The 19,668-nt window shown below is 39.5% G+C and overlaps 1 protein-coding gene across 1 annotated transcript; it reads left to right on the top strand.

Annotated features, from left to right (window-relative positions):
- Window positions 1-740: 740 nt before the first annotated feature.
- On the top strand, window positions 741-19,411 carry vstm4b (V-set and transmembrane domain containing 4b). Its single transcript, XM_080873800.1, has 8 exons — window positions 741-983; window positions 2,814-3,221; window positions 14,412-14,465; window positions 14,705-14,812; window positions 14,925-14,958; window positions 15,075-15,199; window positions 18,106-18,170; window positions 18,677-19,411. Exons 1-8 carry the CDS (start codon window positions 812-814, stop codon window positions 18,800-18,802), a joined length of 1,092 nt encoding a protein of 363 aa, XP_080729926.1. The 5' UTR covers window positions 741-811; the 3' UTR covers window positions 18,803-19,411.
- Window positions 19,412-19,668: the final 257 nt, after the last annotated feature.

Here is a 19,668-nt window from a genome sequence, read left to right as displayed (position 1 = left end):
GGAGCTTCTAGAGCTTTCGCAAAGTGGGGACGTCTTTGTCAGAGGAACATCCAGGCTGGTCAAACTGTCGCCAGACCAGGAGCATTTAAAGAGGCCTCAGTCCTTTATCTACAAATCAGAAATGTCCCAGATCATCCTAGCGCTGCTTTCTGAGGTTTGATAAAAGCCGGCAAAGTGTTCCAACAGTCCAAACAAGCAGAAAGACTGATGTACAAAAATTCATAGGCGATCTTGTTACCAGCACAAAATTACAGAATTTCGAGATATGAACACACACAGACCTGCAAAGACACAATATTAAACACGAGTGTCTGGGGATCTTTGTGAAAGCAGGACGAACTACTGCCCCAGTGAAGCGCTTTAGGAAAAATTGAATTAATGCAAAGATTCCCGCACACAGAGTCTGCAACCAACCCTCCCCCTCCTTCTTCTGTGTCAGCACATGTGTGTGTGTGTGTGTGTGTGTGTGTGTGTGTGTGTTCTAAAATAAAAGCCCTGATTGAGGTCTGTGGCTACTGTCCTCCACAGCTGGAAGTGTGATTTGCTCAGCGTCAACCTAAACAACACTCCCCTCCCCACCCTCCTTCCTGCACAGGAAATTACATTTCCCAGTCCTCCTACCAGAACCAGAGATGGTGCATGCACATGCACCCACACACACACACGCACACACACACACATATGCTCACCTGCTTGTTTCTATATGTGCAAATGTGCTCATGTGAGCCTGCCAAATGTGGTCCCACTGAGTGTGACATAAGTGGGAGGGATTAGGGGAGGTTCTGACTAGAAACAGAGAGTCCAGTGTGTCATGTTACACGCCTCAGCTGGAGAGGCGGAGGCGCAGGAGAAGAGGAGGAGGAGGAAACCTGGGGCTTCTTTTCTTCACATGCATTTAACTGAGAGTTTATGGAGGTTGCAGTTGTGGAAAATGAAGATCTCCTCTGTGGTCTTGGCTTTCCTGACCCGAGTTCTGTTTGCAGGTAGGAAAAAGTTTACTTTGCTTCATGTCAAAGTGGATGTGGTGGAGACAAAATGCTTTCCACTGTTTTTCAGAGAAACTTAGACGAAAACATCTCAAAATCGGGAAAGATTTTAGAGTGATGGATAAATAGGTGGTGAAAAATATTCCCGTTTATCTCAGAAGGTTTGTGGACTCAAACTCAGCACTGCATGTCTTTGTCCAGTTTCTGCAGCTTTGTGTGATTAGAGAGTGTGTTATCAATAGAATACACAGTTTATCAACGCAGCATATCTTTGCACAGATTGGAGGGAATTCCAGAGTGAAAATTGGTGGTTTTCCTTGTGTGTGTGTTTGAAAGTAAAACAGACTTTACAGTTTCACCTTCACATTCTTTTCAGGCGATTTAAGTAACTCATCACAGCAGCAGCACTTTACAGTCTCTAAGCTATATTTTCCTTGTTTTGTTCTGTCACTCAAGACCAAATAAAAGACAAAACTGGGGGGAAAAGCCCTGATTGTAATTATGCACTGCGCTCAAAGCATGCGACTTGTTTGACAGTAAAACGCTTGCGTGTCGTGGAAAATGGGGATTGTGAAATGTGCCCAAAGTTGACAAAAGCAGAAGTGTCATATATAATGCCATACAACACGCGCAGCAGTAAAGTTTGTTCCTCAACCATCATCCCACGTATGTCATCACAGCTGCCAAAAACAACACTGCTGTCAGCTTGAGAGGGAAGAAAGCTGCTGAGCAACAACAAACTCACAAACTCACCGTGGAGTGTGTAGATATTTAGCTCTGATTTGTGATGCTCATGGCTGTTCTTTCTCAGTGCATTTACTATCAAAAGCTAAATTCAAGCCAACTATGCACTGATGTATTCTTCTACTGATGAATAACACTAGGCTGCCCACACTTACATTTGATACAATATGGACACTTTTTACACTTTTTGTGAACGGTACAGCTTTGACCCCCCAAAACTAAAACTTTTTTCAGAGCACTTTTATGATCTTTTGATGCGATGCAGTGACTTTGAGCGTCTCATTTTAAAAGTTGTTCACAATAGATTCACGTTATTAGTCAGTTCTGGGTCCAAATTAATAACATTCACAGCCACCGTTGAACCACCGTTCATCTGCTTCAGATCATTGCTAAGCTTGACACTTCTTCTTTTCTCCTCCAGTTTCCCTAAATTTTTTTGAGAACACTCTTCCATGCCAATATATGGCAGGTTTTTAAATATCACACTCGTGTTGCTCTTTGGGAATCACCTTATTGGTGCAAAAAATATTTACGTTTTTGCCTGTCAAACTGTGTTTTCTTGCATTTTTCAAAGGTTTAGCTAAAGAAATGGGAACAAATTATGTTGCTATGGGTACCAAGGTGCCTAAACTTACTTAGGTGTTACACATAAAAACAACAGTGGCTCAGGTGCCTCCTTTATGCTCGAATGATTCATGGGTCAGTGCTGAGTGGCTTAACAGAGAAAAAAACAGCAAAAAAAAGTTTTAAAATGTTGTAAATTGCACGTAATTCCATGAAGTGATGTTTTATATTACAGCACATTAAAGAAATACTGCTACTAAAAGATTACAGATGCATTGGTGCAAGTTGAAATGTTTACTTTAAAGATGGCTTTTTGAACGTGTTCATAAGTAAGCAAGTATTAGAACAACTAATCTCTGCAAAGACTTGAATTCTGCACCATGTTCGTTAACTTAATCTTAATCACTTAAATTCTGAATTATTTTACAGAAGCCAAAATTGTTTTTGTTAAACAACCTGCAGCCAATGGCATCCAACAGTCCAAATAATATATGCTGTAATTCTTACTCGTTTCTACAGATCTGTGTTTGGCCATCAACGCCACCATCACCCCTTCTCCCTTCACGGTGGCCCAGGAGGGAGAAAATATCACACTTACTTGTGTTGTTTCCCAGCGACGTCGCAACACAGCGTTACCTGTGGTTAAATGGACCTTTCTACCAGCGGGCACGGATCAACCAGAAGACGAACTCCTCATCGCCCGTGTCAATATGAGGAAGGAGCGTTTCTATGGCAACTACACAAAAAGTTTCCCATGGCCAAAGATGAAGCTGACAGTGGTGAAACAGGGGAAGATCTTTGAGCTGGTTATCTTGAACGTGTCCGAGGGGGACCGGGGGCTCTACATGTGCCGGGTGCAGGAGTTTAAAAAGCATCAGGCTCGCTGGAAAGCTTCATCCAACTACACTGCTGCTACTGAGCTCAGAGGTGAGGGCTTGGTTTGCTATCTTTGAACTTCCCTGTAGTTATAGTTACTGTTTGAGATTTGATAATTTATAAGTGATTTACAAACCACCATATTAGAATCAGATCCATTGACTGAGTCAATACATATGGACCTTTGTAAATGTGAGAGTGGTGCTTATAGATTTAATCAAAGGGATGCTCCAATCCAAACTATGGTTCCCAATGGTAACACCCAGTTTTAGGTCATATGGATAACAATAACTTTCAACAGTGGATATTTTGCAGCTAAAAAGTTTAACTGGGAACAGGTCAGTAATATTACTGAGTATGAAAAGTGCATCTTAGTTTCTCAGAAGTAAAGATGGGAACAGGTTCATCAGTGTATAGCTGACAAATGTATCTGCAAATTCCAAAGACTTTAAATATCTCATGAGCTACAGTACATACTATGATCAAAAGACCCAGAAGCTGGAGAACATCCATCTCTGTGCACAAGTGACAAGGCTGAAAATCAATATTAGAAGCTTGTGGTCTTCGAGACCTCAGGCATCAATGCATTAAAAACAGACATGATTCTGTCAAGCAAATCACTCCACAGACGTGCAGAAATCACTGTTTCTGAACATGAAGAGTGTTCTGTGGTCAGATTAATCAAAGTTTAAAATTCCAAAGAGGAGAGCCTGCATCTCTGATAAGGATGTACGTGCCTATAGAACTGGCTTCTTGGATATCTGGAAAGGCAGCATGAGTGCTGAAATATCCAGCTTTTACAGCAACGTATGCTCCCATCTAGATCACATCCTTTTAAGAGAGGGTCTTGCATATTTCAGTGAGACAATACTGAACTGCACACTGCAGCTATTGTAACAGCATGTCTTCACTGTAGAACTATCCGGACACTGAGTCTGGGTTTGTGTTCTAGACCTTTCACCAACTTAAAACATGTGCCGCATGATTACACTAAAAATATGAGAAAGAAGACCCGGGACTGTTACCTGAAATAATCATAATAAATACATAGGACAGACAGATGCAATTTTGGAAGCAAAAAGTGGGTAGTCCTATACTGAATATAGTAACTTATCATTAGACACTGCTAACAGCTAGTATTTAGTTGCGATTCATAAACTTCAAATGATTCAGAAAATGGTCCAAGCAACTCATTAGCAGGCAGAGACACAGGCGTCTGAGTCGTTCCTCAGTTAGTGGTTTGTTAAGAAACTGTGTAACTCTGGGCTGGAACTTCACATTGGGTGGCCTGTTAAAACTGCCACACTGAAGATCCAAATCAACTTCAGATGAAATGGTTACACTTGAAAACACTAGGTGATGTTCACAAAAGCATATTGCTGCATTTACAGTCTACATCCTTGAAAAGTTGTAGACTTCAACACGTGTGCATGTTAAACCAGTTTCGCATATGCTTTCACAAAGACTCCTCTGCAACCATTTGTGAATCCAGAGTTTGAAATTGAATGCCCACTTTGTACATCCATCCATTTTAGTGGGCACACACAGTGCCCCTTATGTTTAAGGAATAAAGGATTAGCAAAATTACAGTATGTCGAATGTATTTGATGGAAAAATAAATGATCTTTAAATTTTGGAGGATGTGGAAATTGTCCTAAAACATTTGGGAATGTATGTGGCTTGCAGCATCACGGCACAGTTTCTCTTAGAAAGTCTTCAAATCTGATAGTGGAGGGTGGAGGCTTGACAGCTATCTCTACAACCACAACACAAGCAATGAGAAATGCAGGTTTGTTAATAGTTCATCTAAAAAAAATGTTTAAGCTGTTGTAGGTTTGTCTACAAAGATAATCCACTGGCAGCAGCAAAACACTGTCACTACCTTGGACTGCATCTGGCAGAAAATTGAAGGGGTCACAAAAGCCTCCAACTAAGGGCTTAAAGTAAATTGGTGACATTCATAAACTTACAGACTTTAAGAGACTCAAGTTAATGTCAACTGTGATAGCTATTTGACCTAAAGGGGTCATTATGTGTCAACAGTAGCAGTAGTGTGTGACCATAGCTGGATGATGTAATGCATCAGGCTGAAGAGGCTGCTGAAGTGGGTTTAGTGAGCAAAAACATAATCCTGCTTTAGATTTGGGAGGGGGAATGTCATTGGTTAGTGAAGAAGCCTGCCGATTAAAGGATCCGATCCTCCGTCTCAACAAGTTGCGGCTGTGACTGACTAAATGATCGTGGAGACAGAGCAGCAAGAAAGTAGTGAGGTTTCCACTGCTACCACATGAGACGTTCACATAATGGAATGGATGACACATTCAGTGGTACCAGATACTGCTCAGAAATCCACTCGCTTTCATAAAAACCAGAAGCATCTTTAAAAGGAGTTTTTCTTCCCTGCTTTTAATTTGTGCCAGATTTGCAGAAACCGTTCAGCAGTTTCTGTTGATCTCTTATTTGTTCTTGTCTCACCTGCGACATCTATAAGCTAAATATAGCAATATACTGTAAATAATAAGTGTAGCATACATAAAAGTCTAATAATAAGATCTTAGTAGAAGGGGTTAGATATGACCTCAATCGCAAGCACAGGTAGAGAAAATCAGCCTTCAGATTTGTGATCAGTTATCGTGGTTTTGGTTGTTGAAAAGGAAGCTAATAATTGAGCTAATGCTACCGTTTCATCTAGAAGATAAAAATGTTATCGCTGATGTTTCTAAATGACTCGTGTTTCATCAGTTTCAGTGAGTTAGTTCTAGAAATATGGTAGATCAGACTGTTATGTCTACAAAGGATGTAAAAATATACTGTATGTACCTAAAACCTTTTTTAAACTTTTACCTGTCTGGTAGTGCTAGCAAGCAGAATCATGATCTGAATGCACTGTTGTGCCAAACACATTTTCTTGGCAAGAAGAAAAAAGACGTGACAAAGAGAAGAAGGGAAGAAGGACATAAAGAAAAATAAACTTGTTTTTGTAATATGACCTGTAATCTTTACCATCTGAAATAACACTTGGATGTTATAGTATTGCAAACAGTACCTAGTTAGCCGAGTTTGCTAATATTTGTATCCTATGTAAGCGAGGGTAAACACACTTTTGCTTGAAAAACCTGCTAAAACCACAGACCACATTTTGGACATTGCTTCGTCATGTGGAGAAATTCAGTGCTTGAGTGACCTCTCGTGCTTTGTTATGGTCGCTAAGCTATGATTCACAGTTCAAGAGAGTTTGGGAAAAGATTACTGGCTGCACTAGCAAGTCGACACTCGTCCACTCTTCATGGTCTGATAAAAGTGGACAATACACATTCAGAGTGCAAGAGTATTCGTTAATAGTGTCACTAATGCTAATGGCTACAGAAAGCACTTGAAATTATCATTCCGAAAATAATAGTTTATTGAAATAATTAGTTGAGTCAGAGTGTTTTATCCTCGCAACAATCCGAATACAGTTCCATTTTAAATTTATAACCATACGGTGTCTTCCTCCTTACATTTTGATCACCGCATTTTCCATGAATGCATTCCTACAGGCTGTGACTTTTGTGGCCAAGTCTGGGGCGAAGCAGACACGGAGTCCCTATTGAGAGCTGTTGACACTGGCCTTGAGATTGAGTTTCCCTCCCTAAAGTAGAACAGACAGGAAGCCCAGAGAGACTCAGCAGAAATGGAACAAGAGATAGCTGTGCTCAGGAAGGTAGAGCTTGAATATTCATTTACAATGACAGTCGAGTGGGCAGCAGGCTCGTGTTGGGCTCTTAACCTTTTGTGGTTGAGGATGTGGGGAGCTATTTTCATCCAAGGAAGCTCCATTCCATCATGGTTTGAGTGATGATAATAATAAAGAAGCTTACTGTGTCATTTTTCAATACTGCAATTAGGACATGGCAAGTACACCTCATGATTCAACAGCTTGTAGAAGCACCTTTAGCAGCAGTAACTGTGATAAGTGACCATTTTCTATGAGACTCGATTTAAATGAAGTTTTTTTTTTATTAGTGCCAAAACACAGCAGTCACCTAAAGGCCTTTTATACTGGAATGTAAAGTTAGTATAAATTTATTATTTCGACCACTCTTCCTCTAGAAATGACTTCAGTTCAGTAAAATGTGTTATTTTTTCTTTCTTAAGCAGTGTGAACACTGGAACTCTTTGCACTTCGCTTTTGAAGCTGACGGCTGGTCGCTCCGGTTGCTAAAGTAACCGTCTAATGTATTTATGACCCGGTTTTCTTCAGTGTCATTGGTAGTCACTTCACATACTCATCTGGCAGTAGAGAAAAGTTTATCTTGAATTCTGCCCCCTTTCAATCATCAATGGTTATTACATCCATAGTCATCTGAAGACATGAATTGTCATTTACCTTCTATGATCTCTCACCACCACCTAGCTGTGCATCACTTCCTGTGAGGATTTGATCCTGTGCTTGAGATCATTGCCCTGTTCAATGACCCAGTTTTGGCTTTGGAAACACAGCCTCACAATTAACTCTAGAGTGCTTTGGCATACATAAAACTTCATAATCGACTCAGAGACTGCAGGGTGCCGAAGTCCTGTGGCTGAAAAAGAAAAAACCCAAATCATTACCCGTCCATCATTGTGCTTGATAGTTTGTATGAGGTGGCTGTTCTGATATGCTGTGTTTGGCTTGCACAAAACGTGGTGCTGTCCCTTATGGACAGACATCTCCACTTTGGTCTCATCTATCCACAGTTAATTGTTCCATAAGTTTTGCGGTTTGTTCAGGTGTAGCTTTGTAAAGCTAAGCTGTGCTGTCCTGTTCTTTTTAGAGAGAACAGGGTTTCTCCTGGCATCCTTTTCAAAACAAGCCATACTTGTTCAGCTTTTTTCTAAGCACGCTGTCATAAACTGTCATGTTTAACATACTAACTGAGGCCCATAGAGACTGAGATGTAGACCATGAGTTTTTGCAATTTTTATGAGCATTGGGCAGTTTTCTCGACATGCATTTGCCTCCACTTTGTTACATTAGGGTGGACTCTCGCCTTACTTGTTACATATGACCAGAGACTCTTGGCATTTAAGACACTGGAAACCCAGTAGCATAAACTTTTCAGCATACAGGGCAGTTCGATAGAATTCTTTTTTAACAGACACAATAGACTGTACTCAGATTCGATCTGTTTATCTCACTGCTGTCAATAAATCAGAACCAATAAAATGGAAACGTTTCCTGCTCAAAGGTGAAGATTGCTCTATAACAGTAATGTAATAAGGCAAACAACAATGTTCTGAAAAAATGTTTTGCTAAACATTAATCTTAATAGTTCTGTTGCTTATAGCTAACCTAAAAGTGACTGAAAGTCAGAAACCAGAGGCACATGCAACACAAACGCTTGCCTTCTTGGCTCTTCATGCCTCTGCTGTCCATTCAACTTCCTTATGTAGACTTTTGTCTTTGTTATACTTCATCTATTCTGGAGCGCTATTCTTCGCATCTAGCCAGTGACATCTAACAAGCTTTGATATGTCTGTGAATGGAGCCCTTTCAAGCAAAAAAAGTTGTTTTATTTACACATTCGTCACAATTTGCTAATCAGACTTGTAGATTCCTGGTGCTGCTACTTACTCATGTACTTATTAAAGTCTTTCTTCCTCCATTTTTCCTCTCTGGCACACTTCAGAATCGTTGGCAAACTCAGAAAATATTCCATTAGTTTGATGGCTGCCTGCAGTGCTTCATAATGCTGCTGGTGTGGTGGACTTGACATAAAAAACAAAAACTCTCCTTTTTAGGAAGAATAATCCCACTGCTTTTATCGTGTATTACATTTCAGTAAAGTCTCACCATTACTTCTATTTCATCAAATTTCATGGAATTCTTATGCTGGGATAGCATCAGGTGACCAGGTGTTTCCACAATCTCACACAAACAAAATCCCGATTACTCTGCTTAATACTGCTAAAAAGAACACACCCAGAGAGGCTGCAGGGTTTTGTAGAAAAACTTAGGGCAGTGTAGAACGTGGGCACGGTCTCGTCTTGGCATTAACTAAGTGTACTCTTAGGTATTTTTGTAAAACATATGGGCCATATGAGCTAACTAGAGGTACATGGCACACGGATGTGGTATGGGTTTAGTCGGAACGAAGGAAAAATAAAATGAAAATTAGAACCATAAACATCTTTTTATAGCTCTTTCTATGAGGGGACATATGACTAAGAAGCCAACAAAGTATGTCTATGTTTGTGTCCATAAAGGGGACACGGGGACACAGTGAACAAGTGTACAGACTGACTCTTAGAAGAAAAGATTCATAGAGACAACAGGAAGTTAAAGGGTTTATTATTCAAAGCATTTTTCAAACCTTTGTTTAGACACACAATGTGGCTGTGTACTTACATTCATCTCTGGTCATTTATAATACAGTAAATTATCCTCTGTGATGGATTTAGTCACAGAGGATCATTATTCAGTCTGGTCTACGTCTGTGTATTGATGTTTACAGTGTTGGGTTTGTTGGTGCACAAAAAGAGCCACAACTCTGAAAGACAGTTGGCAGCCGAAGACAACGCCGAGCCTCTGAGAGACGAAAAAAGGAGAGTGATGAATGTTTCCACTGTAGCGTGATGGAGCCTTTCAAAAGTTGCACTAGGATGAAGACATTCTCAATATGAGGATAAAAGGCAGTTTTATGGCATACAGCACTCTAGATTTATCCAGTTTCTGATTATTCCAGCATGTGCATCTGCACTGACAGAGCTACACCGAACCTGAGGCAAAAACAAAAACCCACATAAATGTCAGAGATGTTATCAAGACTGAGCCTGTGAATAATTTACAATGAAGGCAGGGCTTGCATTTATATTAAATCAGCTGCCATTTATTTTGGCTGCTTTAAATATCTGACTGAGAAAATTAGCAGCTCACTGTGAGACGCTGTTTTGGCTCATAAGCGTTTTTGCTGTTGTTGGATCTCAAAGACTTTTGGTTTTATTTATCATTATTTACTAATGCTACTTTATGCTCGTCATGAGCAAAGGTGATAGTAGGGAAAATTACATTTTAGTGTTAGTGTTACCATATAAAATATGGCATATTACATAGGAGGCAAACTGTACAGTGTACATTACTGGCAGTAACTGTGGAACTGATTGCTAACCTCCAGTCACACAGGCCTAAAAACTAGTCAGAAACACCCTGGTGACCACTGGTCACGACCAATTGGTGAGTATTTGTGGGAGGTTGTTTGTTGTCACCAGGTGAAACTGGTGTGGAAGAGATATACAATTAAGCACTGAAGGTCTCATTGTAATTATTTTGGTCATTAGCAGCTCAAACAGGTCATTTGATGATTGCTTTAGGAGTTAATCTCCATTCAGTTCAATTCAATTTCATTTATACAGCGCCAAATCACAACAACAGCCTTAAAACATCTATAATAATTGTAAAAAATAAAGTGGCTACTTCACGGATTTCACCTGTCGCGGGTTATTTTTGGAACGTAACTCCCACGATAAACGAGGGACTGCTGTATATTAATATCGGTGTTCATGCATTAAAAGTAGCCCGCGAGGTATCAGAATGAATATATCTATGGTCAACAGTGGAAACTGTCAAAGGAAGTTGGACAGAAGAGTGAGTCTGATATTATTATTTTCATCACAGGTTTAGATTCTGACAGTTATAATCCAATAGTTATCCAATCTTCTTCTTTTTTTAAAGTTCAACGGCTGTGTTTCCAAACAGCAGAATGTAGGTCACATACGGTCAGTCTAGGATTAGTGGGTTCACAGATGGTGACTAAATACAAAGGTACAAACAGTCTGAGGACCACTGCTTCAGTCCAAACTCTTCAATGACTACACAGGGCATGAAAAGCACAGTTCAGCTTACTGCAGACTGGGAAGGATCTAGCGTGGCTGGTTTGTGCATTTAAACATTTGTGCCATCTGCAGTTTTACATTCTGTAAAGGTATCATGTTAGAGAAATTCAGATCTTAAACCATGTGGCATTTGCAGAAACTCTTTTCTCTGACTTCAGACTTTCTTGTAAACTTCTTACTCTGTCATACTTGACATCTTCTAATTGTGAAATTTGTGATTGTGTGCATTTTTTGTCTCACACAGCTGCTTCTTCCAATATTTATGAATTTTCTGAAGCCAAAATCTGAAGAAATAAAATTTTAAAAATTCTGAAAACATTGTATATAGATATTTTAGCTTCTGGATTATCTGAGGTATGCTTATTTCCATACTTGCTTATTTGTCAGTTACCCAGTGTGCCTGTGGGAAAGCCTATGGAGAGCCTGCCTGTCCTCAGCTGCTGGTGGTTTAGAGTATTTCAAGATGCACTGGTGGGTGTCACTTCACAAGCTTCCTGCCACCAGCCCAGCAAAAGTACAGCAGTGTTAAGACTCCTGTGGTGAGATGGGGAGGAGAAATGAGTGAGTGTGTGGGGTGAAATTTCATGTGGAGCATTGGAAACATGTTTTCTCTGTCATCTTGGACACATACAGCACGTCTTGGATTCAAATTACACATGCATTCATTCTCCATTCATGGTTATTTTTAATTTTTGGTGGTGTAACATTTTCTGACAGTAAAAACAAATATGGACGTAACTTCCGGGTTTGAAAATGAAAGCCAAGATGGAACTGCCTTAAAGATGTGTCCTTTCAAATAGCCACTAGGGGGCGATACCTGTGACTTCATAAGGACTTCCTGTCCTATAGAAATCTATTACAAAAAATGTCCCTCAAAGATGAGTTTATCAAGCACTTTTCTTGTTAATTTATGGGCTCAGTTACTTAATAAGGAATAAAACATTAAGTTAATTTTGAAAAAATTAGTCATCCTTATTTTCAGAAAAGAATGTCCAGGATATAGTTATCATCTATTGACTTGTGATCGACAAGCCAATTAATATTTGGTTTCAGACTCAGATCTTCACCTTACTTTTCACATCTTGCTTCAAATCACCAACCCAGTAACAGGAAACGTCATAAAGGATTTCACGAACGAATGGACGCAGTAGCTACATCAACTTACACAGATTAAGAGTAAACCCCATACTGTACAAGAATAGGGGAGACCGGGGATAGTTGTAACGTGGGTCAGTTGTAACACTTTCAATTTCTCCAATCAGGGCTAAGTTTCAAATGATGTGACTCATCCTGTGCATGCCCAATTCAGTTCTGCTATCACATGTGAAAAATCAGCACATTTTGTCAAACACAGACAATTTAACACAAAAAAAGTAATTTGTATGCCAAAAAGTAAGTTTTTCTACTTTATTTCAATTTCTAATAGCATTATCTGCATATGTTATTTGTATGTCTATGGGGATATCTTCTGTGTAAGTCTTTAGTGCTAATGTTTTAGCCGTTGGCTGTAATGTTAGCTAGTTCATGGCTACAGGAGTCTGGGTCAGTTGTAACAGCAACAGTCTGGGTTAGTTGTAACAATAATGCAGATGTTACAACTTACCACACTATTACTTTAACTTATATTAAACAAGGCAACGACATCAGCAGAGAGAGGTTCACTGGTCGCTTTTGTATATGCGGTTAATGCCGTTGGCAACACAATTCCTCCACTGTTTGTGTTCCCACACATACATTATGCAGACCTCTGTGTCAGAGATGGACCAGTAGGAAGTACTGGTAGTGGAAATAAATCAGGATGGGTGCAAGAAACAGATTTCCTCATCTTTCTGAAGCACTTTGCAAACCACACCAAGGTAAGCCATGATAAAAAGTAATGGAATTGCGATGGTGGTGAACAACTACATTTTTTCAGCTTCATTGTTATGTTCAAAATTGGTGCAAGAGTTGTAGGTTATAATGCCCACTGAGCCAATGAGGCCAAACTCAAGGAAGACCAACCAAAATTAATGAAATATTCAGTTGCAGAAAATTCCATAATTTGTCTTTTTGGGGGGGTTGGAATATGTTCAAAAGTTAGATTTCTGCATTCTGTCACACACACACACACACGTAGCTACATTAATGGATGTAAGTGCATTCATGTGTTGAATAAACAAAGATTACATGTTAATATTTTGTTAGTACCCTTATTTCATTGTGTTACATTTTACCCCAGGATATGTTACAACTAACCCAGACTATGGGGTTAATTGTAACATTTCACTCTTTGTGTTTGAGACCACACCATGCAATGGGTAATTGTGCTGCAGAGAAAATAGCTGCACTATTTAATAGCAGAGACATGTAAATACTTTGCATTACGTTTTGAATCCACTACCTTAAAAGAGCTTCAATTTACAGACAGAAATGTCAAAAATGTTACAACTATCCCCGGTCTCCCCTACTATATATGTTTTGTACGTGTGTATGTTTACACATACATTCACATACATAAAATCAAACATACTTGGCACTATTTAATTTAATGAGCTAAGTTGGGAAGGCCCAGAGACCAAGTTTCTAGCTCATGGAGCTAATGTTAATTAGCCTACTAGCTAATCAATCAACTTAGTCAAGTCAACAGACATTAAATTCACTTGTTCAGCTGCTTTATGTAAGCTACTCACAGCAACAACAATTTCTAAAAGCTTCCAGTTGATTGGATGGAGTGTTGCAAAGAACTCACAAAAAGATACTTTTTTAACATTTATATTCACCAATCTGGAACTAAAAGCTAAATACTTCGCTAATGATATAATACTGGTTACTGATAAATGCTAATTTCGGAATATATCAATGCATTTCATTTTATTTCATGATCCATCATCAAGTTCAGGAAATACTCACTAGAAATATGTTCAATGTTAAATGGACTTGTTCTTATACAGTAATTTCCTACTCTACCTGAGCACTCAAAGCTTTTTATACAATGACGTATGCTGGCCACACAAAGCCCGGTGCTACTTGGGTCAATTGTGATGTTTTGTCTGGAGACGAGAAACTTAACAACCCATGTAAGAGAAGAAACAAGCCTGAGGCGACGTGTTTAGCCAAAGTGTGCAGAGGTTGCCCTTTTCTTAACGTTGGATTATGTCTGAGTGTGAGGTGAAAGTTTGCAAAGATGCATAACTGTTGCACTAATGTCTGACTCAATAAGATGTTTAGTCTTTGAACTGTGGACGGTGAATCAGAGACAAAATCAGGCAGGGAGGAGGCCAAAATAGACTCCCTGTCCTCCTGCAATTAGCTTTATTTAAACTCGAGCCGGTGTGTAATCAGGCAGCAGGGAACCCACAGTGATGACTACGGACTTCATGTGTTTCTTTTCTCTCATTTTCACTGTAGTGCATGTCCTACCGGCCACCAAGGCCAAAGAAAGTCTGTGGAGCTTGTTTGAAGGTAAGTGCAGATATTTTTAGTCTGTGAATGTGTGTGTTTGCATTTGTGTGGTGAACTGGCACTGTATAGTCCTTGGTAGATAAAAATAGCCCAACCCAAAGGATGTACTCCAGTACCTTGAAATAGTTTGGCCAAACATGTTCTCATTTTTTCTTCCATTTACATTTTTGTGCACAGTTAAAGTTACAGTACAGGCTCCTGCAGTGTTGGACTGGTGCATGCCTGTTTGTGTTTTTCAGATGTGTACCTGTGTGCAGTGCTGATCTGCTCAGTGGGTCTGCTGTGCATGTGCATGTTCACCGTGACAGTGACCTGCCAGTACATACATAGGAAGAAGAGGCTAAAAGGTCAGCAGCATTAAAGTCTAGTCTTCTTGTAACTCTTTCTGACGTTGCCGTTTTCTTCTTTTTGTCTATGATTTCATCTTTTTCAAATAACAGTCCGATATTGTCTTTGCAGACAATTACCACTTGGTCAAAAGCCCGCAAAACAGGTAAAGGTTTAAGAGCAAGCCATCTCTAAAAAAAATCTACAAAATTGTAATAATAATTAAAAAAAACAACTATTACTCACATAAACTGAACCTTTGCTAATGTGATTCCACTACAGCTCAGGAGAAACAGTCACCAGTGTGATCAGTGTGTCTCCTGCTCTACCAAAGAAGGAGAGGAGATACAGGAAGAAAAGGAGCCGAGACTACCAAGAGGAGATACCACCAGAGATACCGGCAAAAGGTAATCACAAGTTTGCTGATTTAATGTTTTCTAAAACATGCTGGAAAACTTGAGTGAATACTTAAAATTAGTCTTACAGATATTTATATTATATTTATATTATAATTTCTGCAATAGCAGAACATATAGTTGTGAAAATCTAAGTAGACCCTTAGTGCTCCCATAGGAATTAAGAAGATAGGTAGCAGGCACGTTCTGCTCATTAAATACATTTGATTAACTGATCAGCAATTGTGACCACGTCTAGAAATGCAGAAATTCTGGCATTTTAGTAACACATCACAATATTCCCAGGAACAAGTATCCTAGCAAATTCCCAAAAATGCAAGATCTATATGTTAGTCTCTACAAGCCTCTGTGAGCATGTTAAATGTTAAAATTCTGACAGTTTGGAAGGGCTGCCAGCTGAAAGCGCCTTCTCTCTAAAATGAACATGGGAGCACAGGTTAGGTTTGCAAAGCTGCATGTGAGCAAACTATAAGACTTCTGGAACAATGTCCTTTGTACAGACTAAACCATATGGAAATGTTGGCCAAAAGAAAACCAAAAAAACCAGCTGTGAAGCAAGGTGGTGGAAGAGTCATGACTTGTTTTGTAACTACAGGGTCTGGGCAGTGTTACGAAATCAGTTTCACCCCGGTTCTTTTATTCCTCAAGGCATCCAGAGACGGCACCGGACCTCAGTAGTCATTTTCACAAAAACCTTTATTCATCTTCATTTAAGCATGCATCTTCTAGAAGGGGAGACGTGCAAGGCCAGTGTCCCTCTGCAAATCTTCCACTCCTTTGTTTGTTACAGTCAGCTTTATAGAAGCGACCCCATCCTAAAACCCCCATGGTGTACTGCAAACTCTGTGTCTCTGTGTGTATGCACGAGCACGTGAGTGCCTGTGTGTGCGCGTACCCGTGTGTCTATGTGAGTGCACGTGAGTGAGTGTGCATGTGGGTGTGGGTGCGTCATAACAATCAAAGCACTGTGTGTGTGTCTCTGCGTACGTGACTTCCTGTCGGTCATAAAAGTAATCTCCTCACCCGAGCTACACCAAATTCCTCTACACAACATAGAAAACAGAGTTAACATATTACAAACACTGAGACCACCACTCTGCATCCACTGGGCCATTGGCCTCTTGTTGTCTTACATTTACAGATAAGGTGGAGAGTCTCCTACAAACCTACTTCTAAGTTTATAACAGTTATGAGTTTTATTAAAGGTACAAGCATCAGCAACACCCAACTGTAGCTTCCTGTCTCCTTCTATGGCAGGCAGACCCCCAGTGTCCATAAATTCCTTTCTCTCTAAACAATTACACACACTCTCAGGCCTACAGCTAAGCCAAACTAAAACACACCTTATTCCTCTGATCTAAACAAATTTAACACATCATATTATAATAATTATTTACAGCAGCTTTCACTTGTTGAGTTGACTATGAACTCTATATACCAGTATTCTAGAGCCAAATGGAGGTCATCTGCCTGACAGCTAAAGCTTGTCAAAATTGAGTTATACAACAGAACGGCTGAAAACGAAAAGAATTGTAATTGTACAGTTAAAGACCGGGCTTCCACACAGTAAATGCTGTGGCAGGACCTTAAGAGAGCTGTGCATAAACAAAAGACTGCAAACCTTAATGAACTGTCACCACGTTCTAAAGAAGAGTGGATCAACATTCCTCCACATCAAAGCGAGAGACTGATGAAGTCATATAGAAAATATTACTTCAAGTTGTCGCAGCTAAAGGTGGTTCCACGAGCTGCTAAATCATGGGGTGCGCATAATGTTTTCAGAGGACTGTACAGAGTTGTGTGAAGATTGTTTCTTTGTACATGACTGTAAGAAAAATCCCAACTTAAAAGTTTGCTCTGACTTCATGTTGTTCTCATAGATTTCTAAATATGAAAATACACTGGCATTCCACATATACACTTAGTTATGGAGCGGTTTCCTTAAATTAGCTGGGAACATGTTCCCACTCTTAAACCAATGCTGAGTCACACCAAATTCACTTCTTAATTAGCAAGTGGAATTCTATGGATAATTTTTCCAATGATAGGTAAAAAAAAAAGTTATTCTGGATTTTCACTCCGCCTAGGTCTTAAAAAAGATTTTAGAATGACCAGAATTCCTAGTTTAGAAACATTTTAGGACAATTATCAGCAAATTACAGAAATTATAGTAACTTTGAAAACTGAAATGCGTTCCTTTTGTGTCTTTTGTGTCTTTTGTGCCTTAATAATTTTGCGTAATTTTATGTTAGCTACTCCACCACATGCTTTCAGTGGGTTTTGCTGCTTTTTTATTACCAAGCAATGTTGCCACACTGTTATAAGATAGATGAACGTAGTTTAGGGTTGTCTTGCTGTGATATAAAATGTCTGCCATGAAAATGTCTCAGCGATGGTATAGTATCTCTCTCCAAAATCTGTACTCATTCAGTGGGGGGGGGGGGCCATCTGCCGCAACTGGTTGGGGAGAGAGAAATTAATGAATTAATGGGGCCATTAACCATACACTAATACACAAATGCACTCCCCATACAGATAGTGGCTCTGAACTGTGCTGACAAGTTAACTGATTCTTATCTTTTTTTAGGTCAGAAGATGATGAAGTTTTTTAGAAGTGTTCCTGCATCCATGTAATGTGTTACAGAATGACCTTGTTTTTAATGCAGTTCTCCCCGAAGGCCTAAACATATTGTCCGTTTGAAACAAATTTCTTGTTCCTAGGTTGTCTTTGTACTATTTTGAATTGGGGTTGAGTTATTTGCAAATCCCTGCATTCTGTATCCCAACTTTTTTGTAGGGAAGCATGGCAATGCAACTGGGACCTTCAAATATTCCCAGTTACAACAGTATCTACCTTCTATTGGCTCAGTTAACAACTTGTCTTGTCCCTTGTGCAGTTCCCATTGGAGACAAAACACACAAACCGAAACTTTTAAAACCTCAACCAAGAAAAGTAGTGTTGGTGAGTACCATTCATGCCTGATTATCAGTTAGCAATGTCCTTTTTTGCATCTTTAAGGTGAGGTACAAGGACTGAACTGAACTGAAAAAAGAGTGGAAAACCAGACAATGCAGACAAAAACTTTTAAATATAACTTTGAAATTAAATGAACAGTTAAGCAGAATGTCTAAGGGCAAAGGTGCCAGAAAAACTGTGCCACATAACCAATCTTTTATTGCTGTTGGCATGAAGTGGCTCTGTGGCAGCTTGGTATGGTAATGTCATAAAATACTTGAAGAGGTAATTAAATTTTAGGTTACCTCAACCCAGAACTGCTGCAGGGTGGTGTTTACACACAGCATGCTCCAAGTTACCAAAACCAGTGATTTACCAAACCCTACAGCATCTTTAGCAATGTAATATATTCATGCAGTTCTATAATTTTTTTCTAGCCTTCCTTTTCTAACCGCTAACCAGCTCTCTCCTCTCCTCCATCATTATTTTTCTCTGTCCTCTTTGATCTCTAGCCGAGGATAGTGGAGGAGAACCTGACCTACGCAGAGCTGGATCTGGTGAAGCCAATTCCAGAGACCAAGGCATCACGTAGTGGCACAGTGTACGCCCAGATACTGTTCGAAGAACAGCAGCTATGAGAGAGACACATACACCACTAGTACCTGTGCCTTGTGTAAAAAAAAGTACTTTCTATTTATAGTCTGTATTGTTTTTTATATTTAAATGATTTGTGAAGGAAAAAATGTCTCAAAATTATGGCAAAATATGATTTTATATGAACTTTTGTATAACTTCTTTTTGTGAGACCACGGTGCAAACTGATTATTTTTTATTACTGGACTTCTTATTTCTTGTTTTCTTTTGTACCCACAATTGAAACCTGTGTAGCCGAGCCTGGGAACGCAATCGAAGACTTCTGTGCTGATTTAGACCTGATTCGTCTGTCATGACAATCGGAAGGGAAAATGGAGGCTTGGATATGTGAGACAAAACTTTACATGTTAGTGAGTGAATAAGGTGCTGTGAAGCTGACATGACGAGTGACAGTCAGGTTTGCTCTGCTGCTGTTTGTGACTTTAAAAAGATAACTTTTGAAGTGTCGTTTCAAGCCAAACAAGGTTGATACGCTCATGTCAAGCAAACGTTGCGTCTTAACTGCAGAATTCATTGGAAACAAATAGTTAAACAAAACACTTTATGCCAGCTTTTGTGATTCATGTATTTCACCCAGTATTTAATAACTGGTTTTGGTCTTCTCCTTCGGCAGAGTAATGAGCACAGGAGCACTTCCTGTTCCTCCCGTGTTGTTGTATTTCAGGCTGGTCCTGTTAGCTCTCTGCTTTTCAGTGTGACTTAGCTCCTGAGCTGCAAAGACAAACTTTCAAAAATACAGTTTCTGAAATATGAGATCCAAACCAGGTTTCAAATTCAAATGCAGTCCAAAGAAATCTGAAACCTCTGGTGCGTACACAATGGCAACGTTTTTCATGATTTTCCAGAGAAA

The sequence above is a fragment of the Rhamphochromis sp. 'chilingali' genome, assembly GCF_963969265.1.
Source record: "Rhamphochromis sp. 'chilingali' genome assembly, chromosome: 22".
In the NCBI taxonomy this organism is placed as follows: Eukaryota; Metazoa; Chordata; class Actinopteri; order Cichliformes; family Cichlidae; genus Rhamphochromis; species Rhamphochromis sp. 'chilingali'.
The sequence above is the reverse complement of the archived record's forward strand: the minus strand, read 5'-3'. Positions and strand labels throughout refer to the sequence as shown.

Coding starts and splice junctions, on each gene's coding strand:
- vstm4b (XM_080873800.1), top strand. CDS start 812: ATGTTACACGCCTCAGCTGGAGAGGCGGAGGCGCAGGAGAAGAGGAGG. Junction 14,813..14,924: donor TAGGAAGAAGAGGCTAAAAG/GTCAGCAGCATT, acceptor TTGTCTTTGCAG/ACAATTACCACTTGGTCAAA. Junction 15,200..18,105: donor ACCAGAGATACCGGCAAAAG/GTAATCACAAGT, acceptor TCCCTTGTGCAG/TTCCCATTGGAGACAAAACA.